A 26,546-nucleotide genomic window follows, 5' to 3' on the forward strand; every position below is an offset into this window, starting at 1 on the left:
AGCTGTTGTTCAGCATCTTAGCTGTGGAGGGCAGTGTCACTGGCCCTCATATGTGGGATCCGAACCGGGGCCCTCTGGTGTCCCAAGCCAGTTCTCAACCATCGCGCCACTTGGCCGGCCCTCAAGATTTTTTAATGACCAAAGATCTTAATGTTTTACTTTCCTCTCATAAGAGAGATCAAAAGGGAGGAGAATTAAGAATATAAATACAAAAGCTGAAATCTCAGAATGCAAATTTTGGTTTCTAAACAAATACTAAATCATTCTCTCTGCCTTAAAGAAACTGAGAGGGTTTGTTTTGTTTTGTTTTTGCAATAAACAAAAAGAAAAGTAAAATTTAAAAAAGAAACTATTAATGTCCAATGCTGTGGGTTAAGTTTCAAGGACACCAGGATCTAATTATTTTGGTGATACAGAGTGTATGGCCTGTCTTTAGGGGGAGCTATTTTGATTGTAACAATCTCTAAACCTGTTATTAGCAGCTGTCTGTGTCCGGTGGGGCAGTGGGTCACTCAGATACCTTGTGACCTTGTGCATCCTACTACACAGGCATAACAACTCCCCCCTTTCCCCTGACCACCACGCACAGTTCAAAGTGCACTGACCAGATGGTGGGACATTGGATGTCCAGGTCAGGCCAGTGGGGCAGCCTTAACCAAGTCTAACTCCGGTGACCTGCAGGGCAGTTCTGTGCAGGAGAGAACATTGGGAGAACATTGGGAGAACGAACATCTGACACTTCCTTTCTCAATTCCTTTTAATGCACTGGTGCACACCTACCATCCACTCCCCCTGTGTTAATAAGCCCAGTGTAGGTTTAGGGAGCCGTAGCCCCCCACTGTGATGCTCCAGGAACAGCAAAGGGGGCTGTTGCCGGACCTTGGGAAGGGTCCCAGTATCTTGCTGGATGCACACACAACTGTAACGCGTTGACCAGATGGCAAGCGCATCCTCAGACCACACAGGCAGCCTTCAGCCTGAGGGTCCCCACCCAGAGGCATTCAACCCAGTTTTGTTCTTTTTCATGCTCAGATGGATGGAATGGAACCCTGGCTTCCCCTTGAGTATCGATGCCAAGTGCCACAGGGATTTACCTCGCGATATCCAGTTTGATAGTGAGAAAGGCGTGGACTTTGTTCTGAACTACTCTAAAGCGTAAGTCTATGACAACTGAAGGACACTGGGCAGCTCCTCCAGTGGCCAGGGCTGAGAGTGGGACCCTCACTCCTTTCTTCATTGGGGCCTGGTGTTGGGGAGTGGGGGGCTCTGTCAAGCACCCCTTCCCAAATGCATTTGATTCTGTCTTGGCCACGGAGTGGATTCTCAATGCACAATCACAGGATATCCTGTATCTAAACAAAGGTACAGCCAGGAGGACACCAAACATAGCTATGTTTTAGCCCAAAATGGAGATCTCTAGTTGGAATGCCCCATTTCCACCCACATCTCATCCCCTCATGGCCAACTCAAGGGTAGACAGCATCCAGGCTGTCACCTAGACGGCAGGGCTCTGCAGTAAGAATGGCCACCATGCCTGTGCTGATTTCTGGCATGCATGCCCTGTCCCCATTCGTCCCTCCCAACAGCCCCATGAGCAGGCAGTCATTATCCCCATCTGCGGCTGAGAAACCTGAGGAATAAGAAGGTCAATGCCTTGCCCAAGGGCTCTGCGAGTAAATGGCAGAGATTGGAGTTCTTATTGTCACTCCAGTTCAGAAACAGATTGGCTCAATGTCATCAAAGCTCTCACAGAAAAGTCATCTCCTTCTAACCGATGCCTGTATGTCTGTGTACCAAACCTCTTCACCTCTATTGAATGTTGTTATCAAATCAGAGCTCTGTTCTATTGGAAAAGAAATTTGTTGGGAAAACGTAATGGGGAAAGTCCCACCTAAAAGTTAGACAAACCTGAAAATTTTTAAATTATATTTACGAAAGTAGCATTTTTTTCTTGTTAAAAATGGGTCTTAGACTCATAGGTACAGAGAAGAAACTGATGATTTCTAGATGGGAGGGGAGTTGGGGGGCTGGGTGAGAAAGGTGAAGGGATTAAGAAGTATAAATTAGGAGTCATAAAACAATCACAGGGATATAAAGTATAACACAGGGAATATAGTCAATAATATTGTAATAATTATGTATGATGTCAGGTTGGTTCTAGATTTACCAGGGAATCACTTCATAAACTATATAAAATGTCTAAACACTATGCTGTACACCTGAAACTAATATAAAATAGTATTGAATGTCAACTATAATTAAAAAAATAGTCACAGGTATGTAAAGTACAGCATAAGGAATATAGTCAATAATATTGTAATAACTACATACAATGTCAGAAGAGTAGTAGACTTTATTAGGGTGATCACTCTGCCAGGTGTATAAATAAATGTCTCTTTACTATGTTGTTTTGTACACCTGAAACTAAGAAAAAAATGGGTCATATTGTAGAATGAGTTAACACAAAGCATGAAGTAGTGTTTCCCTAAAAGGAAGTTTGTTCTATAGTCAAATTAACTTGGAAAGTATTGCAGCCTCTTCAGCAGTGGTTCTCAAACTGTTGCTTGGGTCACAATCCCTGGAGGCTTGTTAAAATCTGTATTTCTGGACCCACACCTCAAGTGTCTGATTCAGGAGGCCAGAGGTGGGGCCTGAGAATCTGCATTTTTTTTAACAAGGTCCAGGGATTTGCCTAAAGGACTGTAAGAGCTTGAGAAATGCTGACATAAAGAAGTCTGCTGAATCTGGGATTGCTCTCCAGGCTCCTCAGAGGGGTGCAGGTGTCCCTCAGTGACCCCATGGAGGACTGGGGTTAAAGGTGCATTCGTGATGCCCCCTTGCATTTTCCTCTTCCTGTGTCCCTTGGTGTAGTCAGCTGGCATTTATGGAGTACCTACAGTACGCCTGGCTGCAGGACTATTCAGATCCCAGCACTCTGCCATTTCTTTGTTCCGTGCCCCTCCACCACACCTGCCTTAAGCCTGCCCTGGGACAGAAAGAGACAAACTCCTGCCTTGAAACAAACTCAGTAAAAGACAGTGCAGGTTCCACCTGATGTGGCTGTGTTTTATGGGCCCATCTCAGGGTAGCTGGGCTTCTCCTGAATGCTGGGCAGCTGCACCAAGCCATCCTAGCCAAGGGCAGCAAGGACAAGCAATCAGGCTTTCCAGCGAGGGCACATGGGTCCAGACAGCGTCCCTCCAACATTCTGTGTACGTGGGCCACCATGGAACACTGGGCTACAGGTTCTGACCAGTGTGTCCCAGTGGGGTAGGAGCCTACACTCCAAGTAAGGCCCCAACTGACACTAATGCTGCTGGTCCATGAACTCGCAGGACCAGGTTACATGTTGCCTTCCTGGGGGGAAAAATCTATTCAAATTAGCAATAATTATCAGCTCACCTCTAATTACCCTTTAAAAGAGAAAAGTTGCTTATTTAAAGCCTGGGCAACTAAAGTTGATTCAGACCCTAGCTGCGTGCGCCATCTTGGGAGAGTTAAGTTTTCTGACCCTAAATTTCCTTCCGATAATATGAGGCCAATCATGTCTAGCTGCTAGAAGTGTCATGAGGCTTAAATGAACTCATGTATACAATGTCACCATGGTGACACCTGGCACACTGTAGATGAGTTCCCTCTTGTATCTCCATTCTGGGTACTTAGGAGGACTTTCTTCTCATTTCTGAACCCACAAAACAAGGCCCGCCAGGGAGCTGCCTTCTCAGCCCTGTCCCTGCCTGTTTGCTAGTTCTTCTGGACTTCCTCCAATCCCATGGGGGCAGGCCTGGAGGAGGAGGCTATGCTTAATGAGCTCCTGGGGGAGTGGGGACCTGAGATGTATCCAAAGTGGACCCTTGGTCCCAGCTCTAAGAAGCTCACAGTGTGGTAGGGACTGAGCTGTGGAGAGCTCATCACAATAGCATGTGGTAGATATTCCTTTGGAAGGAGCACTGGGGCAATGAGGCAAGGGAGGAAGTAACTCTGCGGGACAGCATCTCTTTCTAAGAGAGAAGCCTAACCTGGGTTTTTAAGATTCATAAGAGTTCACCACACTGATCGGAGGTACAGAGGGGATGGCCTTCTGGGCAGTGAGAACCTTGGTGATGCAGGAGGACCAGAGTTGGGGCATGTGTAGGGAATTGGGGCTGAGGTTTCCAAGGCAGGGAAGTGGGCAAGGAACCCAGCCTTTACCTGAGGAGGAGGGGGAGACAGAACCAGGGGGGTTTGAAATAGAGATGAGGTCCAGGGGGCTCAGCATTCTGCATTTTAATGTCAAGAAGAAAGGGGGTGGTTGTCAGATGCTTCAGAGAGATCAGGAGAGTTTAGAGCCCTTCAGGTGCAGCCACTCAGAGGTCACCAGTGCCCTGGGTGAGAACACTTTTGGGGGACAGAGAGGAGAGGCAGTAAAGAGGAGTCAGCAGGTAAAGATTCTGCCATGAATGGGGTGTGGAGGAAGAAAGGGGATGAGTGAATTAGGCAGAAGGCCCTGGGGGGGGGGAGCAAAATCCCATGCTGCAGACTAGATTAGGGACTGACCCTGGTTCCCTCAGACCACAGTAGACTAAGGCTGCAGACTGGATTAGGGATAGACTCCTGGTCCCCTCAGACCATGGTAGCCTAAGGCTGCAGATGGTACTAGTCACTAATATTTGTTGAAATCTTTTTACACACCTGTGAGTCAAGGATGATCATTATGCCCATTTCACAGATGAGGAAACTGAGGCACAGTGAGATTACAGACTTATCCCAGGCTGCATGGCTGGGAAACGGGGCTGGGATTTCAGGTCAGGTCCTTAACACCTGGGACTGACCTGCAGCCCTCTCAGCTGCCCTCTGTCTCCTTGGCCTGGGCTTGCAGGTGGGCTCCCAGCCCCAAACAGGATTCTCTCTTCCAAACCCCAGCACATGGGCTGGGGGCTCTGAGACCCTCTGGTTCAGCCCCCTATGACCAAAGGGGTCCACCCCAACTGGTCTGATGGGGAAAGGACGCCCACCCCATGCCTGGCAGCCTGCTCTGCACTGAAGGTCTCTGATGGAATCCATTGTCCCAAGGCCTGGCCTGCATTCCTGCAGCTCATGCCATAGCAGTGCCACTCTGTCCACTAAACCCAGTCCTGCCTTTGGAAAACTGAAACTCATGGCTGAGGTCACCAAAGAGGCCTTCCCCATTGAACCTCCACCACTGGGCAGCTTGGTTTTTGCGCCACTTCTGGAAAATTATTTCTTCCGAGCCACCTGCTCTGCCTGGAATGAGGCCCGGCCTCATTAAGCTGTGCCCACCACCCCAAAGAGCAGAACTGCGAAATGGAAAATGAGCAGCTGTTAGGAGAAGGAAAGCCGCAGGGGAGTAGAGGAAGCCCTGGCCTCTCCCAGCCCCGCCAGCAGCTGGGTGCCGGTTCTCGCCTGGCTGTGCCGTTACCTGGCTGTACTGTTGTCTGGCCATGTTGTTACCTAGCTGTGTGACCTTGAATGAGCCAGGTGCCCCCTCTGGGCTACAGGTGCCTCTTTGTACAATATTAGATCTTTGAAGTCCCTTATATCCAGTTGTCTAGACGTATGCGGAAATATTTCGCCTCTAGAGAACATGCAAATATATTCCTCCTAACTCCACTCCTTCCTGGATCTGTGGCTTCCTCTGAGTACTGCCATGCCCATCCTGTTTTGAGGTCAGAGACCCAGCTGGAGAGATGGTGATCCCCTCCCAGTAGGGAGGGACTGGATTATGGACTGTGACTCACTCCCAGTTCCAGACAAAGTCCAGGACCTCTTTCCTGGGCACCATCTGGTGCTGCGTCATCCTCAGAGCTATGGGGAGAGTGGGGGCCAGGTCAGGCCTCTGCTCTCCCAGCAACAAGTGTTTTCCACACCCACACTGACACTGGATATACTCCTCTAGCTTAACAAGGGTTTCTGTCCCCAGAGACTCAGCTAACAAGGGAGATGGCAGAGGAGGGTCATGGACGATGGGTGAAGAAGGAGGTAAATGGCTGAAAGAAGCTTAGCGGGGGACGTTCCCAGGCCCCGGTGGCCTGCCGTAAGTGGGGAGGCCGTAAGAAGCATGTGTGTGAAACAAGCATGGTGTCAATGCTCTTTCTTCCCCGTGAGGGGCTGGAATAACAGTGACGAAGATCCCAGCCATGGGCTGGAAGACAATGCCAGCGCTATTCCCCAGCTCCGAGGTGCTGAGCACCTACTATGTGCAGCCACCACTGCCTATCCTGTGCTCCAGCACCTTCCAGGCATTACAGCATCTTAGTCACCTGCAGGCAGTTGGTTGGTCTAACTTACAAAGGAGAAATGGATGCTCACAGAGGTCACCAGCCTTGTGGCCCCAGGACCTTCTCCTGAGTAGCATGGGCTCCTAAGGGTCCTAGGGTCCTCAGTACAAAGGAGAGAAGCATTTGCTAAACTGAGGCAGATCCGGAAGGGGAGTCTGGCAAGGGGGTGTGTCAGGTTCTGCCTTGGGTGCCTTTCTCCTGCCTGGCAGGGCTGGGAGGGGCCCCGGCATCACCTGCTTGTCTGCTGAGTGCGTGCCTTTGGTCACTCAGACTTGCTGCCCTCATGCATGCTCACAGGTGGCTCCCCTGGGATGACAGACACCTCTGTCCCCATCAGCCAGGTTCACTCAAACTTCAGTCCTTTGATTCTGCTGGTCAGAGAGGGTGTGAAGAAGCTTGGGACTCCCAAACATTCCCGTGACAACGCTCAGCCCAAGGCAACCCACCGTGGGAGGAGAGAGTCCTAGGAGGGGGTTGGGCCCTTGCCAGTTAGGGCTGTTTCTTTGGGGAAGGGCTTGGCACTGCCTGGCACTCTTGGGGCATGGGGGTGCAGGAAGGGGAGCCTCCTCGAGGAGCACCTATGGCACAGTCCCCTGCCCCAGGCATCTGCCACCCCTCTCAGACAACCACCTGTGCTGCCTGCGCCCCTCTAGTGCTGTGAGGCCTGGGTTCATCTGAGCAATGCAGACACGCCTTTGCACTCCTGCATCTAAGGCAGCAGGCAGGCAGTCACACAAATGGGTTTGTACATAATCTGCCATCAGACTTGCAGACTGCATCACAGGGTCAGCTCCTTCCCTGAAATTGAAGGAGGAACGGGGGGTACACTCACCCCACATTCTCAGGAGAAGAAAGAGGGGTGCAGGGCACACGCAAAGGTCCCAAGTCGGGACATACAAAAGACAGAACAGGTAAGCAGGCCTGAATGCTGGAGGAGTGGGCGGCAAGCACTGCCAGAGGGGAGGAGACAGGGAACTGCTTGTTATTTTCAGCCATGTGTGTGCCAGAGAGAGAAACTGAGGCAGAGTGGGTCGTGGTGAGCACTGGCCAGAATTACGAAGCCTCTGTCCTGTGCCTTGCTTGGGCTTTGTAGGGAAGCCTGGGGACCCTCTTCCCTTCCTCTCCACCTTTCCCAGACCCATCCCACACCCGCCTCCTCCAGGGAGCCCTTGGGATTGCTCGGGCCACTCAGATCTCATTCCTTATTGCCTGCAGCCTGCACTTTGAATTTATCAAGCTCCTGTCCTGGGTTATTTTGCTATCCTGTGTAAGGAGCATTCGGAAACTGTGTCCTCAGCACCAGACACAGAGTCAGGGTTAGGCAGAAAGTAAATGAGGGTTAAATTCTACTGAACGACTAATCCCTCCAAAATCTAGGAGACTCGGCAGAGCAGCTGCATCGGAGATGTGGCATTCTGTCCCTGGAAACTTGCACTGAGAATGAATGAATAAATGAACTCGTGGATGAAAGCACGCATGGAAGGGATGAGAGGTGCTGTAGACTGTTCTTGAGGGCAGGTGACCGATCTCTTTCATGGGGGAGGTGTGGTAGGAAGAGTAGGAAAAGCCTTTAGATGTAGGTGCCAGTTTCTGGTCTGGTTCCACAAAGCCAATCAGCTGTCCCCAGGAGCTGCCCTGCATTCAGGTCCCTGCTGCCCACGTGGTATCTAGAGGCTGTGAGACCACGTGAAGGGGCTCTGTGGAGGGAGGCAGGCTGGAGAGCACAGGGGTGACACTCTCTGTTGCCTGTGTGCAGGATGGAGAACCTGTTCATCAACCGCTTCATGCACATGTTCCAGTCTTCCTGGAGCGACTTCGCCGACTTCGAGAAAATATTTGTCAAGATCAGCAACACTATTTCTGGTGAGTGTGCCTTTGGGAGCTCTTGTGGTGCAGCCTGGCATTGGAAAAGGCTGGCCCACCAGGCCCAGCTGCCCAGGTTGTCACCCGTGCACCACACGCTGAAAGTTTTGCATTCCTACCAACAGTGCACAGGGGTCCAGCTTCTCCACACCCTTGCAAGTTGTCTTTTGTTTCATGTTTTTATAATAGCTGTCCTGACATGTGTGATATCTCATTGTGGTTTTGATTTGCATTTCCCTGATGGTTAGTGTCATTGACCGTTTTTTCATATACATGCTGGCCATTTGTATGTCTTCTTTGGAGAAATGTCTGTTCAAGTCCTTTGCCTATTTTTGAATTGAGTTATTAGGTTTTTGTTATTGAGTTGTTGGAGTTCCTTGAATATTTTGCACATGAACGCCTTATCAGATGTTTGCTTTTCAAATATTTCCTCCCACTGCGTAGGTTGCCTGAGAGAGGGGACCCAGCAGAGCCCAAGCTGCCCCCTGCCAAGACCTCAGGCTACTCCACCATTCTCTCCCCCACAGAGCGGGTCATGAATCATTGGCAGGAAGACCTCATGTTTGGTTACCAGTTCCTGAACGGCTGCAACCCCGTGTTGATCCAGCGATGCACAAAGCTGCCCGAGAAGCTCCCGGTGACCACGGAGATGGTGGAATGCAGCTTGGAGCGGCAGCTCACTTTGGAGCAGGAGGTTGAGGTAAGACCTGGGTGGCTGGGGATGGTGGTCCAGGCCAGAAGCCCAGCTCAGGTGGCTGGGTCACACTCTGTTGGACAGAAACCACTTCCCGCTGACAGTACTCACCGGCCCCCAGGCCACCATCTCCTGGCTCATCTGTCAGGTTGATGGCAAGGTCAGTTGCCGTCGGTGAAGCAGCCTCTTCCTTTTCCTGGGCATTTATGAAATCTGTCTCATCTAAAGTAGGAGGAAGAATGGGCGGTGGTATTTCCCAATCATGCTTGGGTCTAGGAGCATAATATCAATATTTTCAATATCAATAATTCAAAGAGCACCCTCTGTTTAGGGCCAGACATTGTGAGAGATGTTTGATACACATGGCCATCAAAATGTCACCCACTTTGCAAAGGTGAGGAAACTGGAGAAAGAAGCAACCCAGCAGCATAACCAAAACAAAGGCGAAAACTGATGGAATATTTGACTTTCTAATTAGAAACATTGGTGGCATTTGCTTCTGCCCTCCCCAGCCCTCCCCTGCAGGGTCAGCCCTCACCAGTTGAAGACTAACCTAGTCTTGAGACAGAAGGGGTTCAAACCACCTCCACTGTGGGTCTGGTGGAACTCAGTGTCTGCTCCCAGGTGTCTAGATGGCATTCTGCTATTTCCAGTCGCCCCATCTTGCTTGGTCACCTTGCCTTGGAGCCCCAGCCAGAGAGGGACGGGTGGTCAGTGTCAGATCTGTGGACAGATCTCCCAGCCCCCACACCTTGCTCACCTGACTCTGGACGTCTCTAGGAAAGGCCCCTACCACCCCGCCTTGCCTTGACCTCTCCAGGCCCTTGGACACTACCTGGTTACATGGACAACTGACACCAACACGTGTCCCCACACAGGCAGCACAGACAGTTTTCCCCTGTAGATTAATTGCTGGACATATTGATTCAGTGCTATAGGTTTCAAATTTCAAATCAGACAATCACAGAGCTTTAAAAGTCAGAGAATCCTAGACTTGGAAGGGACTGAGCAGCCATCTGTGCACCTAGTCACCCTGGCAAGGGACAACCTCTGCTCCAGGGTCCTTGTCACTCCCAGAGCAAGTGGGTTGTAGCCATTTTTGTCACAATGGTTATCTTTCCTTTGAGCAATGGTCTAGACGCTCAGCTGTGATTTTGGTCATGAAGCAATAATCTAATAGTCACCACTGACTAGAGTCTGTCACAAACATACCACCCCATCTCCTACAGCACAATCCTTAGTTCTCTGAACCAATCACTGTGGCTAGGAGAAGTACGCTGACCAAAAGGAGAGGACACGGACACCAGACAGGCAAGAACACCAGTGTCTACAGTAGAATCCTAGAATGTCAGAACTGAGAAATAAGGTTAACCACCTCACTTTCCAGAAGGATGACAGTAAAGCCCAGAGAGAGGAGGTGGCTTGGGATAACAGAGAAATGCCCCAGGCACTTCTGGGGCCAAATCCCGGGCCTCCTAGGTCCCAGGCCTGGGTTGCAGGGCCTCCCTTTAGTCTGTCATTCATCAGGTAACTAACCTGGGTCCTCTCAAAATTCTATTGTCAGCCATTCCTTCTGCGTGGAAGTCGCTGATGGTCACATCTGCTCTGAAAGGCCAGTCGTCCAGCCCCACCAGCCCGCATGTCTCCACTTCTTATCCAAGGGGCTCTGTCTCATGCCCTCTGGAACCAGCCTCTTCCCACCTTCCTTCTGCCCTGGCTGGCCAGGGAAACAATCCCCCACCCTGTCCCACCCCTGCCTGGCACACATCACTGACAGACTGCTCAGAGCTCATCACTGGTGTCACACAACAGCCGTCCCCCACATCCTAAAAGGAGGAAGAAGGTGGCCGGGCCCTGAGTAAACTGGTCTTTGGTCCCCCTCAGCCAGGGTTCATGAACCGCGTGGGCAGTGGCCACAGCGTGCCCTCTGCAGGCAGAGTTGTGGATATGCATCTCTTCTGCACTCCTGTGAACCCGTCTCTGCCACGTTGGAAATCCGACCCCCTTCCCCAGCTGGCCCTCAACCTCTGCCTCCAGCGCTCACTTAAAACATAAAGGATTAAGAAGCACTGCTTGTCCTCTACCCAACTCCAGGTTCTGGCCTGAGCTGGCCCCAACTGTGCGAAAGGAAGCCGAGGGCTCTCAGGTCAGGCTCCCTCTAGAGGACTCTGTGTAGTCTGGAAAGGGCAGTTTTCTATCTTCCCCAAATCACAGGCATATTCATCCTTTAGTGAAGCCTAATAACTACAGAAATCAGGAGGGTCAACAAACTCAACCAACCAAGTGACTCACCTACTGTGCCACCCGCCTCAGGCCAGGACATAGAGCACAACACTCCTGCAGACATCTCCATCCAGCCCCTGCAGTTTCTCCCTGTCCCTGGAGACGGTTGCCTCTGGAGACCCTGTCCCTTACAGAACCCCCGGCAGAACCTCCCATCGCTGAAGACCCGCCCCCTTTCCGGCTCCCTCTCCCAATGGTGACTCTGACCCTTGAGTTTGCCCAGTTTTGAACTTTATGTAACTGGAGTCCTGCAGCATCATTCTTTGCTATTTGACTTCTCTCATCTGTTTCCTCCAAACTCCACTTTCTTATTGTAATTCTGGGTGGTCTTTCAACATCTTTCATAAACATCATGCAGATTTCAGATACAACAAATGCAAAATTGGCCGCTGCCACTCTCCCTTATCTAAAAACCTCTATAACCTTTGAAAATACTTGATGTGAATAAGCCTTTGAGTTGGACGGAGGACAAAAGAACTACAAATTCAGAACTCCAAAGCTACATATCCCTCCCTCTGGGCGTTATTCTTGGGTCTGTCTCTGGCTGACACTGACTTGGGCATGTGCCCTCTTGCCTCCTACAGCAAGGGAACATCTTCATCGTGGACTTTGAGCTTCTGGATGGCATCGATGCCAACAGAACAGACCCCTGCACACTGCAGTTCCTGGCTGCGCCCATCTGTTTGCTGTACAAGAACCTGGTCAACAAGATGGTCCCTATTGCCATCCAGGTACCGCCGCCCGTTCCCTTCCGGGGGCTCCACACTCAGCAGCCAGGGAGGAGTTTTCCTGGGTAGCTCCCCCTGAACCTCCAGGAAGAGGAGGCAGCTCTGCCTTATACCTCCTGAGGAGGGTGCTGAAGGCTCTACCAGGTAGACAGGAAAAATCAGAACCTAAAGCTGCCAGCCAGCTGTCAGGAGGACTGTCCACAGGGTCAGAAAGGGCTCCACTCCCCAAGACACACGTGAGAAATTCTAGGCAAGGTGAGATGCTCTGCAGAGCATCTGCTATGGGATATCATACTTCGCCCCAACCCCAGCATCCTGAGCAGGGGCCCCAAATCAAAACACCAACAGGGACCAGGCAGGTGAAGCTACAAGATAAGCTGGAGACTGAAGCCTCCAGGGGCACCATGGAGGCTGCTCAGGTAACGTGCCAGTCCTAGAGGTTGCCTTCGAGTGCCCATGAGTTCTTGTTTCCACCAGGGACAGTGGAGGAGGAGAGAGGGGAGCAGTTTGGGGAGAGGCAGGTGGAGGCAGACTTTCATCTCTCTCCGGTCCTGGCCACCCTCTGCTTCCTCAGAGCACCAGGAAGCTGTGACATGGTGGGAGCTGGTACGCAGACAGCAGGACAGCACGAGCTGTCGGTCTGTGGGGTGGTTTGCACAGGGGCTCCGTGAGGGACAGGCAGACAAGCATTCAGCAAACAGTACTTCGAGCCAACCGTTAAGCGAGCATGGGTGCTGTGGACATCATAGCAGCTGGTTTGCCAGATGCCAATCACATGCCAATAGAATCCTAAGGGTTAACTTGCACAGTCCACAGTTTCTCACCCTCAGTTTTGAAATCTGAAATATTCTAATATTGCTAGGTTTTTCAAAAATTGGCAGCAAATTCATGGGCGGCAAAACTTGCTCTGAATGAACAGGTGAGACTATGAAAGGCTTTGTCCCATTCAATGTGAAATGCGTATGTGTAGCTGCAGGAATACTAATATGTTTGATTGTAAAATAGTATGTTGCCCCAGACCCAGGGCAGGAAAGAGAGGTGTCACATAATGAAGTATATGCACTGCTAAAATCTTAAAAATCCTTGATTTCTGAGACATTTGGCCATCATGGTTTCAAGTCAGGACCTGCCTCCTCTATTCATGTAATGTCACTATAACCCTGCAAGGTAGGTGGCCACTACTGCTAGGGATTGTTTTTCTCAGATAGAGAAATGGAGGCACAAGTGCACACCGTCAGCGGCACAGTTGGGACTCACGTCGGGCTGTCTGGCTCCAGAGTCCATGTTTTCCCCTCCCTACACCCCCCGCCCAGTCACCCAGTCTCTGAGGTGTGTTTCCTCCAGAGGAGTTCCAGCCTGTTATCAGAGAGAAGCTCTATGCTTAAGAAACTGAAGCCAAAGCTTAAAGGATAGGTGATGTAAGAGAAGTCAGCAGCTAGGAGACCCAGGAGGGGGGCCACTTACACTGGCACGTGCCTCTGGAGCAGCCTGTCCTCCAAGACCTCCTGGAGTGGCCTGGTGTCAAGGGCCTGGCTTAAGTCCCAGCTCTGCCACTTATAACAGGCTGTGGGACCTTGGGCAAGTCACAGAATGTTCCTGAATCCCTCTCCTCTCGTGAAAATGGAAACTTTTGCAAACTATAAAGAGCTATGCAAAGGAAAGCCAGAGGATAATAAATCCAAACTTTGGTTCTTAAAAAGGTCCAAGAAAATAAATAGCCCCCTCATGAGGTTAATGAAAGAAAAAAAGAGCAAAAAATATACAAAATTAAGCATAAGAAAAAAGACATAATCACAGCTTTTTTAAAAAGAGTAATAATGTGACAACAAATTTGAAAAACTAGAGGAAATGGATAAAAACCTAGCAAAATATAAATTATTAGAAGACATTGTAGATCATAGGCCAATTCCCACACAAGCGATTAGAAAGCTGCTTAAATGTCTACACTAGGGAGAGCCCCGTATCACAGACAGCTGAGTTTTTGGTAGCCTGGAGACAGCAGACATTTCTGGAAGGTATTTCACAACCACAATTCATTCTGTGAAGCTGGCATAACCTCAGTGCTGAAACTGATGCAGGTAGGCTCCAAAAGGAAGCCCAAGACCACACCAAGTTACCAATGTAGACTTTAAGAGAAATCTAAAAAATGATATCAGAGAAGTGAATGCAGCAGTGTAATAAATGACTGATACGTCATGACCAAGTAGAGTTTTTTCCAGATGTCTCAGTATCAGGAAAACTGTTAGCATGATGCACTACACCAATAAGGAAGAAATCTTCTGGTTGTATCCATTGAAAGTGAAAGGGAATTTAATAACATTTAGTAGCCACAACTAGTAAAAATTAAAATAATCACAGAAGAAATCTACTTCCATATGATAAAGACAGGAAATATCATTCAAAAATGGCAATCCTGAGGGCATTTCCATTAAAATCATAAAGAAAAATGCTGCACACACCATTGTTATTCAGCGTTGTTCCGGATGTGATAAACAAAAAATAAAATAATAAACATGTAAAAAAAAAACAAAAAAACCCCCAAAAACCAGTAAAGACTACGCTTCAGTAATGCTATGATGGTGGACCTAGAAAACCTAAGACTCTAATTTTTTAAAAAGCTACTAGAATTAATAAATTAATTTAGCAAGGTGTCAATAAATAAACATACTTCTCAAAAACACCATTAGCTTTTCTCCATGCTAACAATAAAATATAATACCCATATAAAGAAAACCATAAAATCATTTTAAATGATGTAAAATGAAATCATAACAAGTGCTTTCATATTAAATAAGAAAACTTGGTCATAAAAATACCAGTTCTACTAAATTTTATCATATAAACCTAAAGCACTTCCAGTTAAAGTTCCAGTCAGGTTTTCTCTCTTTGTTTTGTGTGTGGAGGGAAGGATAGGAAAGTGAGAAAACTGAATAAAAGAATTTAAAGATGCATACAAAAAAAAGAAATGCTCAAGGATAGCCAAAAAGTTTTTCTGGGAAAAAAAACCAATAAACAAAACCAGGGAGGATTTTCCTTGTTGGATATTAAGGAATACCATAAGTCACTGTTCAAAGCAGAGTCTATGCATGAGAACAGCTGGGGAAACAGTATATAGATAAAGAGTCCAGAAATAGACCCCCACAAATAAGAATGTATTGTATGACAAGGGTGGCTTTCAACTGAGTAAAAAGCAATGGCATTTCAGTGCTGTTATCACAACTGTCTTTGCTTACGGGAAAAAATTAGGCCTGTATGTCATACTATCTTAAAAAATAAATCTCAGATGAATTGCAGATTAAAGCATAAAAAAGTAAAAGAGAATTTAGGAGAACATTGTATAACATGGGTGCCAAGGAAACTTATTAAAGTAAAAACAGAAAACCAAAACATTATAAAGGAAAAGATACGCATATTTGATTATGTGATGTTTTAAAAGTTGAATGGCAGGGCTGGCTGAGTGGCTCAGTTGGTTAAGAGCTTGCTCAAGAGTTTGAGCTCTGAGCAACAGTGGTTCGAGTCCCAGCCGGAGCTGAGCAGCTGCTGAGCTGCCAACAGGTGGCAGGATGGCTCAGCTAATAAAACAAAAAAAAAAAAAAAAAAAAAAAAAGTTGAATGGCAAAATATACCATAAACAAAGCCAAAGAACAAATAATAGGTTGGGGGAAATAACTGCTACATAGTGACCGATAAAAGATGAATATCTATAACACAAATAGCTCCTTTAAATTGGTAAGGAAAATACATATTCCAATAGAAGAGTGGGCAGAGTATAAATAAGCAATTGATTGAAGAGGAAATGTAAATGGACAAGCAATATATGGAAAAATTCTCGACCTAACCGTTAGTTAGGAAAACGTAAATTAAAGTTACAAGAAGATCTCACTTTGACCCAGTAGACTGGGGAAAAAAAGTGGTAGCACCAACCCCTAGCAAAGATGGGTCTCCACATACAGGCTTGAATCGCAGCTGGAGACGGTTCACTTTGTAATAATTGGACGGGTAAGCCTAGGGTGTTCACAGTCAGTACCTGGGCCGGCACCTGAGCCGGTCCCGCAGCACCTGACATACCCGGTGTGCCTCTTGAGGTTTTGGGTTGCAATGGGTGCTCAGAGTGTCTTGGAAGCAGGGCTGGCATGGCCAGGGCAATCCAAGGACACTCAAGGGCTCTGGACCATGACTCGACTATTTAAATGTTCTGACATGCAGCACCCACGAACGGGGCGTCCCAGCTGAAGGAGCCAAGCAGTGGGCACTGCCTATCAGACAGAAACAGGCTTTCCCTACGGCACAGCAAGCGCCCTCTAGTGCCCAGTCAGCAGAAATGAAAGCACCAATACGAGGGGGGCATGTGCGAGCTTGGTATCACAGCACTGTCTGTGGTGGGGACACAAACAACCCTGAAGGCAGCCTGAAGGCAGCAGAGGATTGACTGAATGAAATTTATTATGTCCGGACCATGAAATGTCCCACCGCCTTGAAAACGAATGCCTTAGATGTCTCCCGGCTGACCCACAGGCGTTTCCACAATGAGCTAACAAATTGAAAAAGACGCAAGGTAGAGATTCTATGATCTCATCCACGTAAACTGAATACAAGGAAGCAGCACACCACAGACATGAGCACATACGTGGGTGGGTGTGTGGAGGTGCAGGACTCAGGGTCACCAGGTCAAGAACTCTGGTAGGCTGGTTGGGGCACAGGTGAGCAACAGAAAGAAGAGACAGACCTTCATTATGATAGTGTTCAATTTATGAAAAATTGAACAGATAACTACGTACATATGCAAATAAGGTGGATGATGTTTTCTTTTATATGATCTTCTGTTATAACTACAATTTTTTTACAATAAGTTTATATTATTTTCTAATCAGAACAAAAAGCTACTTCCTTACCCAAAAAACAAATTTAAAAAACCAAAACACCAAGCCACGCATGGCACATCTGGAGTCCCAGTGTCACTAAGAACCTGGACAGGAAAGTGGGGGATGGGAAGGATGACAGGAGAGGAACACCCAAATCAGGGTGGTCTTCGAGGCCTGGGTAAGGGTTCAAGGGAGAAAGCCACAGCGGGTCTGGACTAGGCAGTGAGAGAGGAGAGAAAGGCTGAAGACACTGCGAGGGAATGGGCAGGGCACTGGGTGCCATCCCCGCTCAGCTTAGGAGAGGTGCTTCCCCACTCTAAGCCTTAGGTTCCCCTCTGCAAAGCGGAGATGGCAGGAAACCCACCTTGCAAGGTTATGGTGAGGACTGAGTACAAGTGGGGCCCCAGCACACAGCAGGATCTGCTCCACTCTGTGTCTCCCAGAGGGTGCAGAGCTTCCCATGCACCTTCCAGAACACTTAGCCTGACCTTGAGGAGACCAGTGGGCCAGGCCCCCCCATCTCAGGCAGCCCTCCTCCTCAGTCACTGTGCTGTGGCTACACTGGTCTCTGAAGGGCTGCCCGCCTAGAGCCCTTGCCAGCCCCAACCCTAGCCTGCAGCGCCTGCAGCGCCTGCAGCTGGAATGCTGCTCTTTCACGCTTCTCTGGTCTGGATAATTCATTGTCACTCTAAATGTTCACCCTCTAAGGTGCTGTGTCCTCCTTTGAAAGATAGGGCAATGACAGTGCTGACCTCACGGGCTCACATGACATCAGGCTGTGCTCATTCAATGAATGCCAGTGGCTGTTGGCATGGACGAAGCTAGGGACCAGGGGCTTGGTGGGCGGGGAGGGACACAGGTGGGATCCGTCATGAGGGGCCAGACCACGGAGTTTGAGGGCTTTCTTTTTTGACATTATGAGGTGACTGTTTTTTTAAGGAAGGGATTGGCATGACATGATTTCCATCTTAGGGAAAAACCACCTTGGCTCAGTGTGAAGTTGAAATGGGAGAGGGCAGATAAGCCTTTACACCTGGTCTCAGGGCTGGGCTGTAGGGACAGTCACTTGGGACACTGCCTCACGAGGGCCCTAGAACTTGGGACCTGGGGGAGCTGGTCAGGAGCACCGAGGCAGAGCCTGGGGAACAGCAGCATTTAAAGCAAAGAGCAGCAGAAGAAAAAATGACAGAACCAGGAGGGAGTGCGCGGTGGGCGGACGAGAGGGGTGAGGGGAGGCCCTCAGCAGGGTCCCCGCACACTTGCCTAGCTCACTCCCTGCTGTTGCCTTCGTGCCCTCATACTCACTTCCCATAAGAGCTCTGTGCGGTGGGTACACACTTGTCCCCTTATTCCGGATGGTGACACCGGAGCTCACAGAGGCTCTGTAAGCTGTCCAGAGTCCCACACCTAGTCAGTGATGTAGCTAGGAAGGGAAACATGAACCCTGAGCCCTCTGTCCTCCTCCAGGACCCTCCCACAATTGAAAAGTCAGTTTAAGAAGTTTGCATTTTTCTGGAATATCCTGACAGGCCAGGTTCCTGTGGTCTGGAGCAAAAGATTGCAGTGTATTTTCTTTTCTTTTTCCTATGTATTAGCTCAGTCAAGTCCCAGGAGAAGAGAACCCCATTTTTCTCCCTTCGGATGCGAAATATGATTGGCTCCTGGCCAAAATCTGGGTACGTTCCAGTGACTTCCACGTCCACCAAACTATCACCCACCTTCTGCGCACACACCTGGTGTCCGAAGTTTTTGGCATCGCCATGTACCGCCAGCTGCCCGCCGTGCACCCCATTTTCAAGGTACAGTAAGCTACTGCCTGCATTGCATGTGAAGGGGACAGGCGGGAGTGAGGGGCACTGAGTTAGCCACAGGGCTGTGGCTGGGCGTGGCTAGGGGTTAGGGATCGCTGGAGAGATGTTCAGTGGTGGTAATGTCTGCTGAAAGCCTGCTGGTTCCCAAGGACACGGGCCTGGGCTTGACACAGATCCTGTTGGCCCAAGGGAGTAGAACAGAGTTTGAAGAGGCAAATGAGTTCCACATAACCCTTGTCTGAGCCCAGGTGGCACCCACCACTATCCCTGCCCTTCTCTCTTCTGAATCCTATAGGCACTGACTGCTAGGGGGATTGCAGGCTAAAAATGTCTCTATGTGCCTTGGTTTCCCCATCTGTAAAACAGAGATCAGATAGTATACCTGCCTCATAGGATTATTGTCAGGATTAAAATAGCTAACAAATTCAGAGAGCTTAAAACAGTGCCTGGCACATAGCTGAGCTCTGTACAGCACGGACTATTACCATTCTTATCGTTATCATTATTGCTGAACATCATCATAGCTGCGACCCCAGGCCTCTGGCAGCTCCAGCAGTGAAGACAGCATGCCAGCCTCTACTTCCTCCCTGAGCCCTAGAATCACCTGTCCACAGTGGGTCAATGGGGTGCCTGGGTCCCTGGGGGCTCCCGAGGGGGCAGGGCCTGGTCAGGGGCCCTGGCGGGCTGACGTCTCTGGCTCCTCCCCAGCTCCTGGTAGCTCACGTGCGGTTCACCATCGCCATCAACACCAAGGCCCGAGAACAGCTCATCTGCGAGTTCGGCCTCTTTGACAAGGTGGGTGTCTCCCCCACCCCCATGCAGGGCAGAGCCCAGCGAGGTGGGCACCTGCTTCTCAAAACCTGCACCCCCCCTCAGGCCCAGATGTCCTCTCAGGAGACCAGGGCCTGAGGAACCACAGGGGTGGAGGCCTAGGAAAGCTGGAGGCTGGAGGCTGGCAGCATGCAGAATTAAGGCTCCCCAGTTCTGTAGCCACTCGCTGGCCCCTTCCCCGGGTCCACTGGACCAGGTCTCACTTCTGAGTGCAGTGCCTGCTGTCACCACCAGCTCTTCCTCATCACGTCAGCTCCCTGTCCCCTCTCCCATTCTCTGGCGTGTGGAGGCAGACCCTGCCTCCTGGCACCCATTCTTCACCTCATAACCAAGGGACCTGGGTTTCCCTTCCCATTCTGCTCCCCCATCACTCTGAACACAGCCTCCCACTGTCTGCCCTTTCAGGCCATCAGGACTCCCAATCCACTCTCCTCCTCAGCCTCGGTCCCTACTCACCCCTCACATCCTCTCAGGCAGCACCCCACTCTGTTTTGACCCCCCTGTAGCCTTACCAAGCCCAGACTCTCCCAGCAGCCCTGACCGCTGATCTCCCTCCTTTCCTGACTCCAATTAGTGAGTGGCCAGATGATCGCTAAGGTTGAGCCATTGTTTGGGTTGTAAAAGACAAAACCCAACTTAAACCAGCTGAAGCCAGGAAGGAATGTACTATCTCATATATATGGATACAAAGGGGTGAGGGAACCTCAGAGTACAATGGACCCAGTGACCCAGTGTCTCCAGGGTCCAAACACACTGGCTTACACTCTTCCTCTCTTTACACTCTGTTGGCCTCATTCTTCCAGCAAGGCTTCCGCCCCGTAGAGGGGGAATGGGACCCCATCACAGCGAGCTCCAGCCTCATGTTCCCATGAAGGGTCCATCACCTCCCACCCAAATAGGCAGTAACAGGGAGCAACTCTGATCGGTCCCGCTCTGGTCAAATGGCCCTTGGGGACCCATGTCTGGCACCCAGCACGCAAGTCCTCCTGAAGATTCTGTGGCCCGACTGCTCAGCCTCCGTGTGTGCGTGTGTGCGTGTTTGCGTGCTGGCGAGCATGTGTGCCTGTATTTCAGCCGTGTGTAGGAGGACCAGGCCCCTCCTTGTGCATCTCCCAAGCCCTCACCTAAGCACACCACAAGCCCTCAGAGCTGTGTGGGTCCTGGTGCCTGGTATCTGCCCCTTTCTTTCATCCAAAGATTGGTCACTGAAAGCAGTGCTCAGACTCTGGGCAGCATATGGCTGCAGCCGCCCAGGCCCCGCGCTGCCAGCTGTCCCCGCTGTCCTCCTCAGGGTGGGAGCTTGCCACTCCCTCTGCAGCTGCCCCGTCTCTGCACCCATCTGGCCACCTCAGCCCCTTGCCTCAGACCAGGCAGACGGTCCTCCCTGTAACCTCCCTGGGCTGCCCTGGCATTCTCCAAGGACATGGCTTTGACCCCCTGCATCCCTGGCCACTGCACCACCGATCACACTTTCTCCTGGCAAGGGGGAACGGGCCTCAGTTCACAGCACTCTCTTTCCCCTCCCACTCAAGGCCAACGCCACAGGGGGCGGTGGACATGTGCAGATGGTGCAGAGGGCCATGCAGGACCTGACCTATGCCTCCCTGTGCTTTCCTGAGGCCATCAAGGCCCGGGGCATGGACAGCACACGGGACATCCCCTACTACTTCTACCGGGATGACGGGCTCCTGGTGTGGGAGGCGATCAAGACGTGAGTGCGAGCTGGGCTGTGGGCTGCCCCACGTGGCGGGAGCAGAGGTCCTGGAGGAGGAGTGGGTGTGGGTGCTGATGGAGGAAGGGGGCATCCAGGGGCGGGGTGACCTTAATGACCTGGGTATTGGGAGTGACAGGGTCATTGATGGGGCCCTGCTAGGGGCCCAGAGGCAAGCTCTGCAGACCCTGGCTAGGTCCTCACTCCTGGCTGGGCCCCTCCTCCTGAGTCAGGTTCACAGCTGACGTCGTGAGCATCTACTATGAGAGTGACCAAGTGGTGGTGGAGGACCAGGAGCTGCAGGACTTCGTGAACGATGTTTATGTGTACGGCATGCGGGGCAAGAAGGCCTCAGGTAGGGACGGCCCCCTCGCCTCCAGTCCACTCTTCTGCCCCTCCCTGCACCTCTGACTTTCCTTGGGCTACACTGGCATTCACCTTAGCACCTAGGTGCTGGGGGCAGACCCCCCAAGGGACCCTGGGCCACCAATATGCCTCATGGGAACATTTTAGGGGCTTTCTACAGTCCTGAGAGCCCAGATCAGAAACATCAGGACACTGGGCCCAGCCACTGTCCCTGCCCAGTGTGTATTATCCATGCTGGTCCCTCCAGCACTGGTGTGAGGTCGCCCAGGGAGGGCTGGGAGTGGGGGTGGGGCTCTGTGGGTGGTGCCCCTCCCAGGGGGCAGGGCCTCAGCCTGTCCCTTCCTGGGCCTTAGGGTTCCCCAAGGCCATCCAGACCAGGGAGAAGCTATCTGAGTACCTGACGGTGGTGATCTTCACAGCCTCAGCCCAGCACGCAGCGGTGAACTTTGGCCAGGTGGGCAAGGGCAGGGCAAGCCCTGTGAGTTGGAAATCACCAAGGTCACCTTGACCTTCATTACTTAGACTTGGGGAGGGGATGCCCTTCTTCTGCCTAATCTTCCAGCCAGTTGGGCAGTTGGAGAAAGCCAGGCGGACCTCAGGCAGCCTCAGGACCGGAACTGGGTGATTGTGGATCCTGCCCACTTAGCGGAGGGTCCGCTGAGGCAAGGGGGCTGTAGTCAGACTGCTTGGGGTCCTGCTAGAGCAGGAGTGCACTGGGGGAGGGCGCAGGGGGGAGGCGGGAGGCGCAGGTGGGCTTTGGTGACCGGATTGCGTGTCCCCGGCGCTCCCTATAGTATGACTGGTGCTCCTGGATCCCCAATGCCCCCCCAACCATGCGGGCCCCACCACCCACAGCCAAGGGTGTGGTCACCATCGAGCAGATCGTGGACACACTGCCAGACCGCGGCCGCTCCTGCTGGCATCTGGGAGCAGTGTGGGCGCTGAGCCAGTTCCAGGAAAATGAGGTGAGGCCATTCTGCCCCTTCTGGTGGGCAGGTTGCCCCAGGTTTGACCCATTCCTCAGCCTCAGGGTTTTGTGATTCAGGGCTCAAGGGACATCTGCCCTCCAGGAATCCTGACTTCCAGGGCTGGAGTGGCCTACCAGGTCCTCAGGCCTGAGCCTTGAGGCAGCTCCAGGCCTTAGGCTTCCAGGAAAGCATAGGGACTTGGCTCCTCTGGTGACATTCCCCACGAGGGCACACCCAGCAACTCCAGATAATGACAAAGCTCTCTCGTGTGGGTTTCTCTCTAACTTTCCTGGGGCTCCTTTCAGACACTTTCATGCACATACCCTTTGTTTAACCTAATCCCAAAGCTGGGCATCTCAGTGGACATGCCCCATGGCATTAGCTCAGGGCTGCACAGAATGACTGCATCAGCTCCACCAGGCCCAGGCTCCTGGACATTTCAGTTGCTTTGGGCCTTCATTAATGCATTTGTCTCTCACTAACATCTTTGCATATGTGTCTTGCACACGTGTTCAACAGGACCAGAGGATACATTCCTCGTAGATGGATTTTTTTGGTCAAAGAATGTTGAGACTGAACTGCCCTTTACAGACTAAATGCAGAATTCCATCAATAGCATATGATGTCCTCTCCCACCCTCTGCAGCCCTGGATGTGAAACTTCCCAGTTTTAACAATCCAGTTTTGATTTTTTTGGTGTGTCTAGCTTAATTCGCAGATATCTGTGTGAGTGTGCAAATAAGCACAACACCTCCACAGGGCAAGAGAAGGCCAGAGGCAGCCCCTATGGCCCTGCTGCCTGGAGTCCCAGGGGAAGGTGGGAGTGCTGGACAGGACAGGCCCAGCAGGACCCCACAGCCACATGCCCACCACAGCTGGGGCCACCGGCCTCCACAGTCTCCTGCTCCAGTACATATCCTCATAGCCACCTGGCAGGGGGCAGTTATCCCTCCCTCTATCTGTAAGCCACAGCTTCCTTAGGGAAAGCCAGGTTGGGTGTGGCATTTGCATTCTCAGGGCACCCTCGGCCGGCGGCAGAGGTGACTCCCAAGGGATGAACTCTATGGGTGGGACTAGGCCTGTCAGTTACTCTTGCTGCACTGCAGAGTAGCATGTCTGTTTGTCTATCTGTCTGTGTCTGGTTCCTCAGCTGTTCCTGGGCATGTATCCAGAAGAGCATTTCATTGAGAAACCTGTAAAAGAGGCCATGGCCAGATTCCGCAAGAACCTCGACACCATCGTCAGCGTGATCGCTGAGCGCAACAAGAACAAGAAGCTGCCATATTACTACTTGTCCCCAGACCGGATTCCCAACAGCGTGGCCATATGAGTAGCTGCCTGAGCCTGCCTCCCTCCAGGATGGCCACCTGCTCAAGGCTTTGCTGGACACCCAGTCTCCCCAACCTGCCCTGATCCAGGGGCTCGCAGGGTGGCCCCACAGCAGGCTGCCAGCAGTTTGCTGCCCCTGGCTTCCCAGGATTCCTGGGAATTCTGCATTATAACGAAGCTTCCTATTTTATTCCTCAGTCTTTAGTGAATCCCATACTCTGATCAAAGTGTAAACACTGCAGGGACCCCTCCTACACAGAGCAGAGTGGTGTAGCTTCCTGTCCTCTACCTAGCTCAGTATTTCCACACCAGGGAGCAACGGCAAATCAGGATAACTGATAGATGTGTCTTCTTATCTGACACATGGAATGATTACTTTCTGTTCTATTTATGCTTAGTTCAATTTCTTACATATAGTAGATACCCAAATAAATTCTTATTGAACAAATTAAGAATCAGTTGTCATAAAGTTCATTTAAAACAGGTCTCCTTCCACATGCTGTGGTCCAACCAACTCAAACAGCTCATATCCCCCCGCCCACAAAAAACCAAAATGCCATAATCATGATTCCATCTAGGCAAAGGTGTCCTTCACCCCCACAGCCTGCGCAGAAGGCGCTTTTCTCTCTGTCCAGAAAGCTGCTACTGTTTCTTCACAACATATCGCAAATGTCGTCTCATCTGGGGAGGTCTCCTTGATTACACAGATGGAGCTCATCTCTCCCCCAGGGCTTTGTCTGAAGCTCTGTTGTTGTCTTGCCAGGTGGTCTCTGGAGCCCCAGGGCTGGCACAGGGCTGGCGTAAGTCTCCAGTGAGCTGCTGCCTCCTGGCAGAGCACCTCACTGACAGATTCCAGGAACTGTCTCAGGAGCTGGGGGCTGTTTGCTTCTATAGCAGAGGCCTCAACTTGGCTTAAAATATGCATTTTCTTTCCCCAGGTCCAGGAAGCAGAGCCAGCCCTAAGCATGGGCATGGTGATCTGTTGTCTCCTACACACATACCCAATCCACAACCCTCAGCTTCAGAATTCAGTCAGCAGGGTCTCCAGGATTTCCAGAAGGTGCACCTGATGTGGTAGCCCACAGCTCAATGTCTACGTAAAAGTCTCCCGACCAGGCCAACATGGCATGCGAGAGGTATGCAGGTATTCCTGACACCGCAAGTCCCTCTCAGGAAACATGACCACTGGAGTGGGTACTAGAGAGACTGAGGTCCAGCCCCTTTAAGCCCCAAACCTCCTACTACCCTCTGAGAACTTCCCACCACATTGGTGAATGACCTTGGTGACAGACTCCATAATCATGGTCACGGCACTGGTGCCTGTGAAGGCCAACATACCAACCTTTGGAACCTACAAGGCTATGTGAGCAGGGAGGGAGCAGGAAAGAAGAGGAACGGGCAGGGGTGGTAGTGCAGGTCTGACACCTGTGGGACGAGAGAGGGAAGGAAGGGTTGGGTAGAAAGGGCTTCAGACTGCAGAGCAGTTCTAGGTCTCACCCCAGCTAACGGGGAGTCCTGAAACAAAAGTTGTCTATTACAGAAATCTTGCATCAGGTAAAAATGATAAAAATCATCTGGGTATGAATGTCACAGAAGATCCAAAGGTGTGGCAGCTGGAGCTGTCAGTCAAATACGTTCTTTGCAGCTGGTCCTCCTGGTTCCCTGCAGCTGGATATCTGAGCTCCTTTATTGCCAAAGTTCTCTTAATAAACTCTGTCTAAACCTCTGGCGGACCACTAAGCCACGCATGAATGGGGCTAACTGCAAACAGCTCAACTGAAGATAAACTGAGATTTGATCTTTCAAACTGTCTTCAGGTTAAGTTCAACCAAGTTAACTGCTTGCTTAACCCTCTGTCAGGCGCAACTGATCTCACAGATTCATTGCACACAAAGATGCTGCTATGAAATATGTCTTTACTGTACTGTCACAAACACAGTACAGTGATAGGTTGTGGTAGAGGGGGAAGGTATGGGAACGATAAGTCATGATGCTTAAGTTAACTGTTAAGATATTTGAAATTTTGTGTGCAATGAATCTGTGAGATCGGTTATGCCCAACGGAGGGTTAAAAGAAAAATATAATTCTTCAGAGAACTAAAACAGAACTCATAATCTCTAAAAAATAACATTCATGATAAGCCAGGACACAAATCTACTCAACATACAAAGTATTAGGAAAATATGACCTCAAAGGAAAAGATAACCATTAGAGACTAATCACAAGATGACCCAGATGTTGGACTTGGTAGACAATGGATTTAATGAAGGTTTTATAATTCTGCTCGATGAGTTAAAGGAGATATACTGCCAATTTGCAAAAGGATAGGAAATCTCACCAGAGAACTATAAAGAAGAAGGAGGACACCACCACCACCACCAAATGGAAATTCTAAATTTCCAGAACTAAAAAGTCTGGAAAAAAACTCAATGGGCTTAATAGCAAAACGAGATGACAAAACAAAGAGACAGTGAACTTGATGATAGATCAGTAGAAATGATCCAATCTGAACTGAATTAGAAATGATCTCAACAGGAAGAATTTTTTTCACATGAACCGAGCCGCAGAGATCTATGGGACAATATCAGAAGGTTTGACATACATGTAATTGGAGTCCCAGAAAGAGAGAGAAGGTAAAAGAGAATGGGGCACAACAAATATTTGAGGAAATAAAGTTCAAAATGTTTCCAAATTTGGTGAAAGACATACATTTATAGCTTCAAGAAGCTCAAACTCAAGCAGAATAAATACAAAGAAAACCATACTTTAGAGTCACTCCTCAAAACCAGAGTTAAAGAGATAATCTTGAAAGTGGTAGCACAT

General features: G+C 50.3%; 1 protein-coding gene across 2 annotated transcripts in view; it reads left to right on the forward strand.

Annotated features, from left to right (window-relative positions):
* The window catches only part of ALOX5 (arachidonate 5-lipoxygenase), a 55,944-nt gene extending 31,769 nt beyond the window's left edge, over window positions 1–24,175 (forward strand). The window contains exons 4-14 of one of the 2 annotated variants that reach the window (XM_019655104.1): window positions 1,033–1,155; window positions 8,035–8,141; window positions 8,669–8,841; window positions 11,703–11,849; window positions 18,304–18,507; window positions 19,228–19,314; window positions 20,883–21,061; window positions 21,295–21,416; window positions 21,781–21,881; window positions 22,222–22,392; window positions 23,545–24,175. In XM_019655104.1, coding sequence (XP_019510649.1) covers window positions 1,033–1,155; window positions 8,035–8,141; window positions 8,669–8,841; window positions 11,703–11,849; window positions 18,304–18,507; window positions 19,228–19,314; window positions 20,883–21,061; window positions 21,295–21,416; window positions 21,781–21,881; window positions 22,222–22,392; window positions 23,545–23,724 — 1,594 coding nt within the window. In that variant the 3' untranslated portion in view covers window positions 23,725–24,175. The remainder of the gene's footprint in view (window positions 1–1,032; window positions 1,156–8,034; window positions 8,142–8,668; window positions 8,842–11,702; window positions 11,850–18,303; window positions 18,508–19,227; window positions 19,315–20,882; window positions 21,062–21,294; window positions 21,417–21,780; window positions 21,882–22,221; window positions 22,393–23,544) is intronic. The other variant, XM_019655105.1, reaches the window with a different exon arrangement.
* Window positions 24,176–26,546: the final 2,371 nt, after the last annotated feature.

This window comes from Hipposideros armiger, unplaced genomic scaffold (genome assembly GCF_001890085.2).
Source record: "Hipposideros armiger isolate ML-2016 unplaced genomic scaffold, ASM189008v1 scaffold_235, whole genome shotgun sequence".
NCBI lineage: Eukaryota > Metazoa > Chordata > Mammalia > Chiroptera > Hipposideridae > Hipposideros > Hipposideros armiger.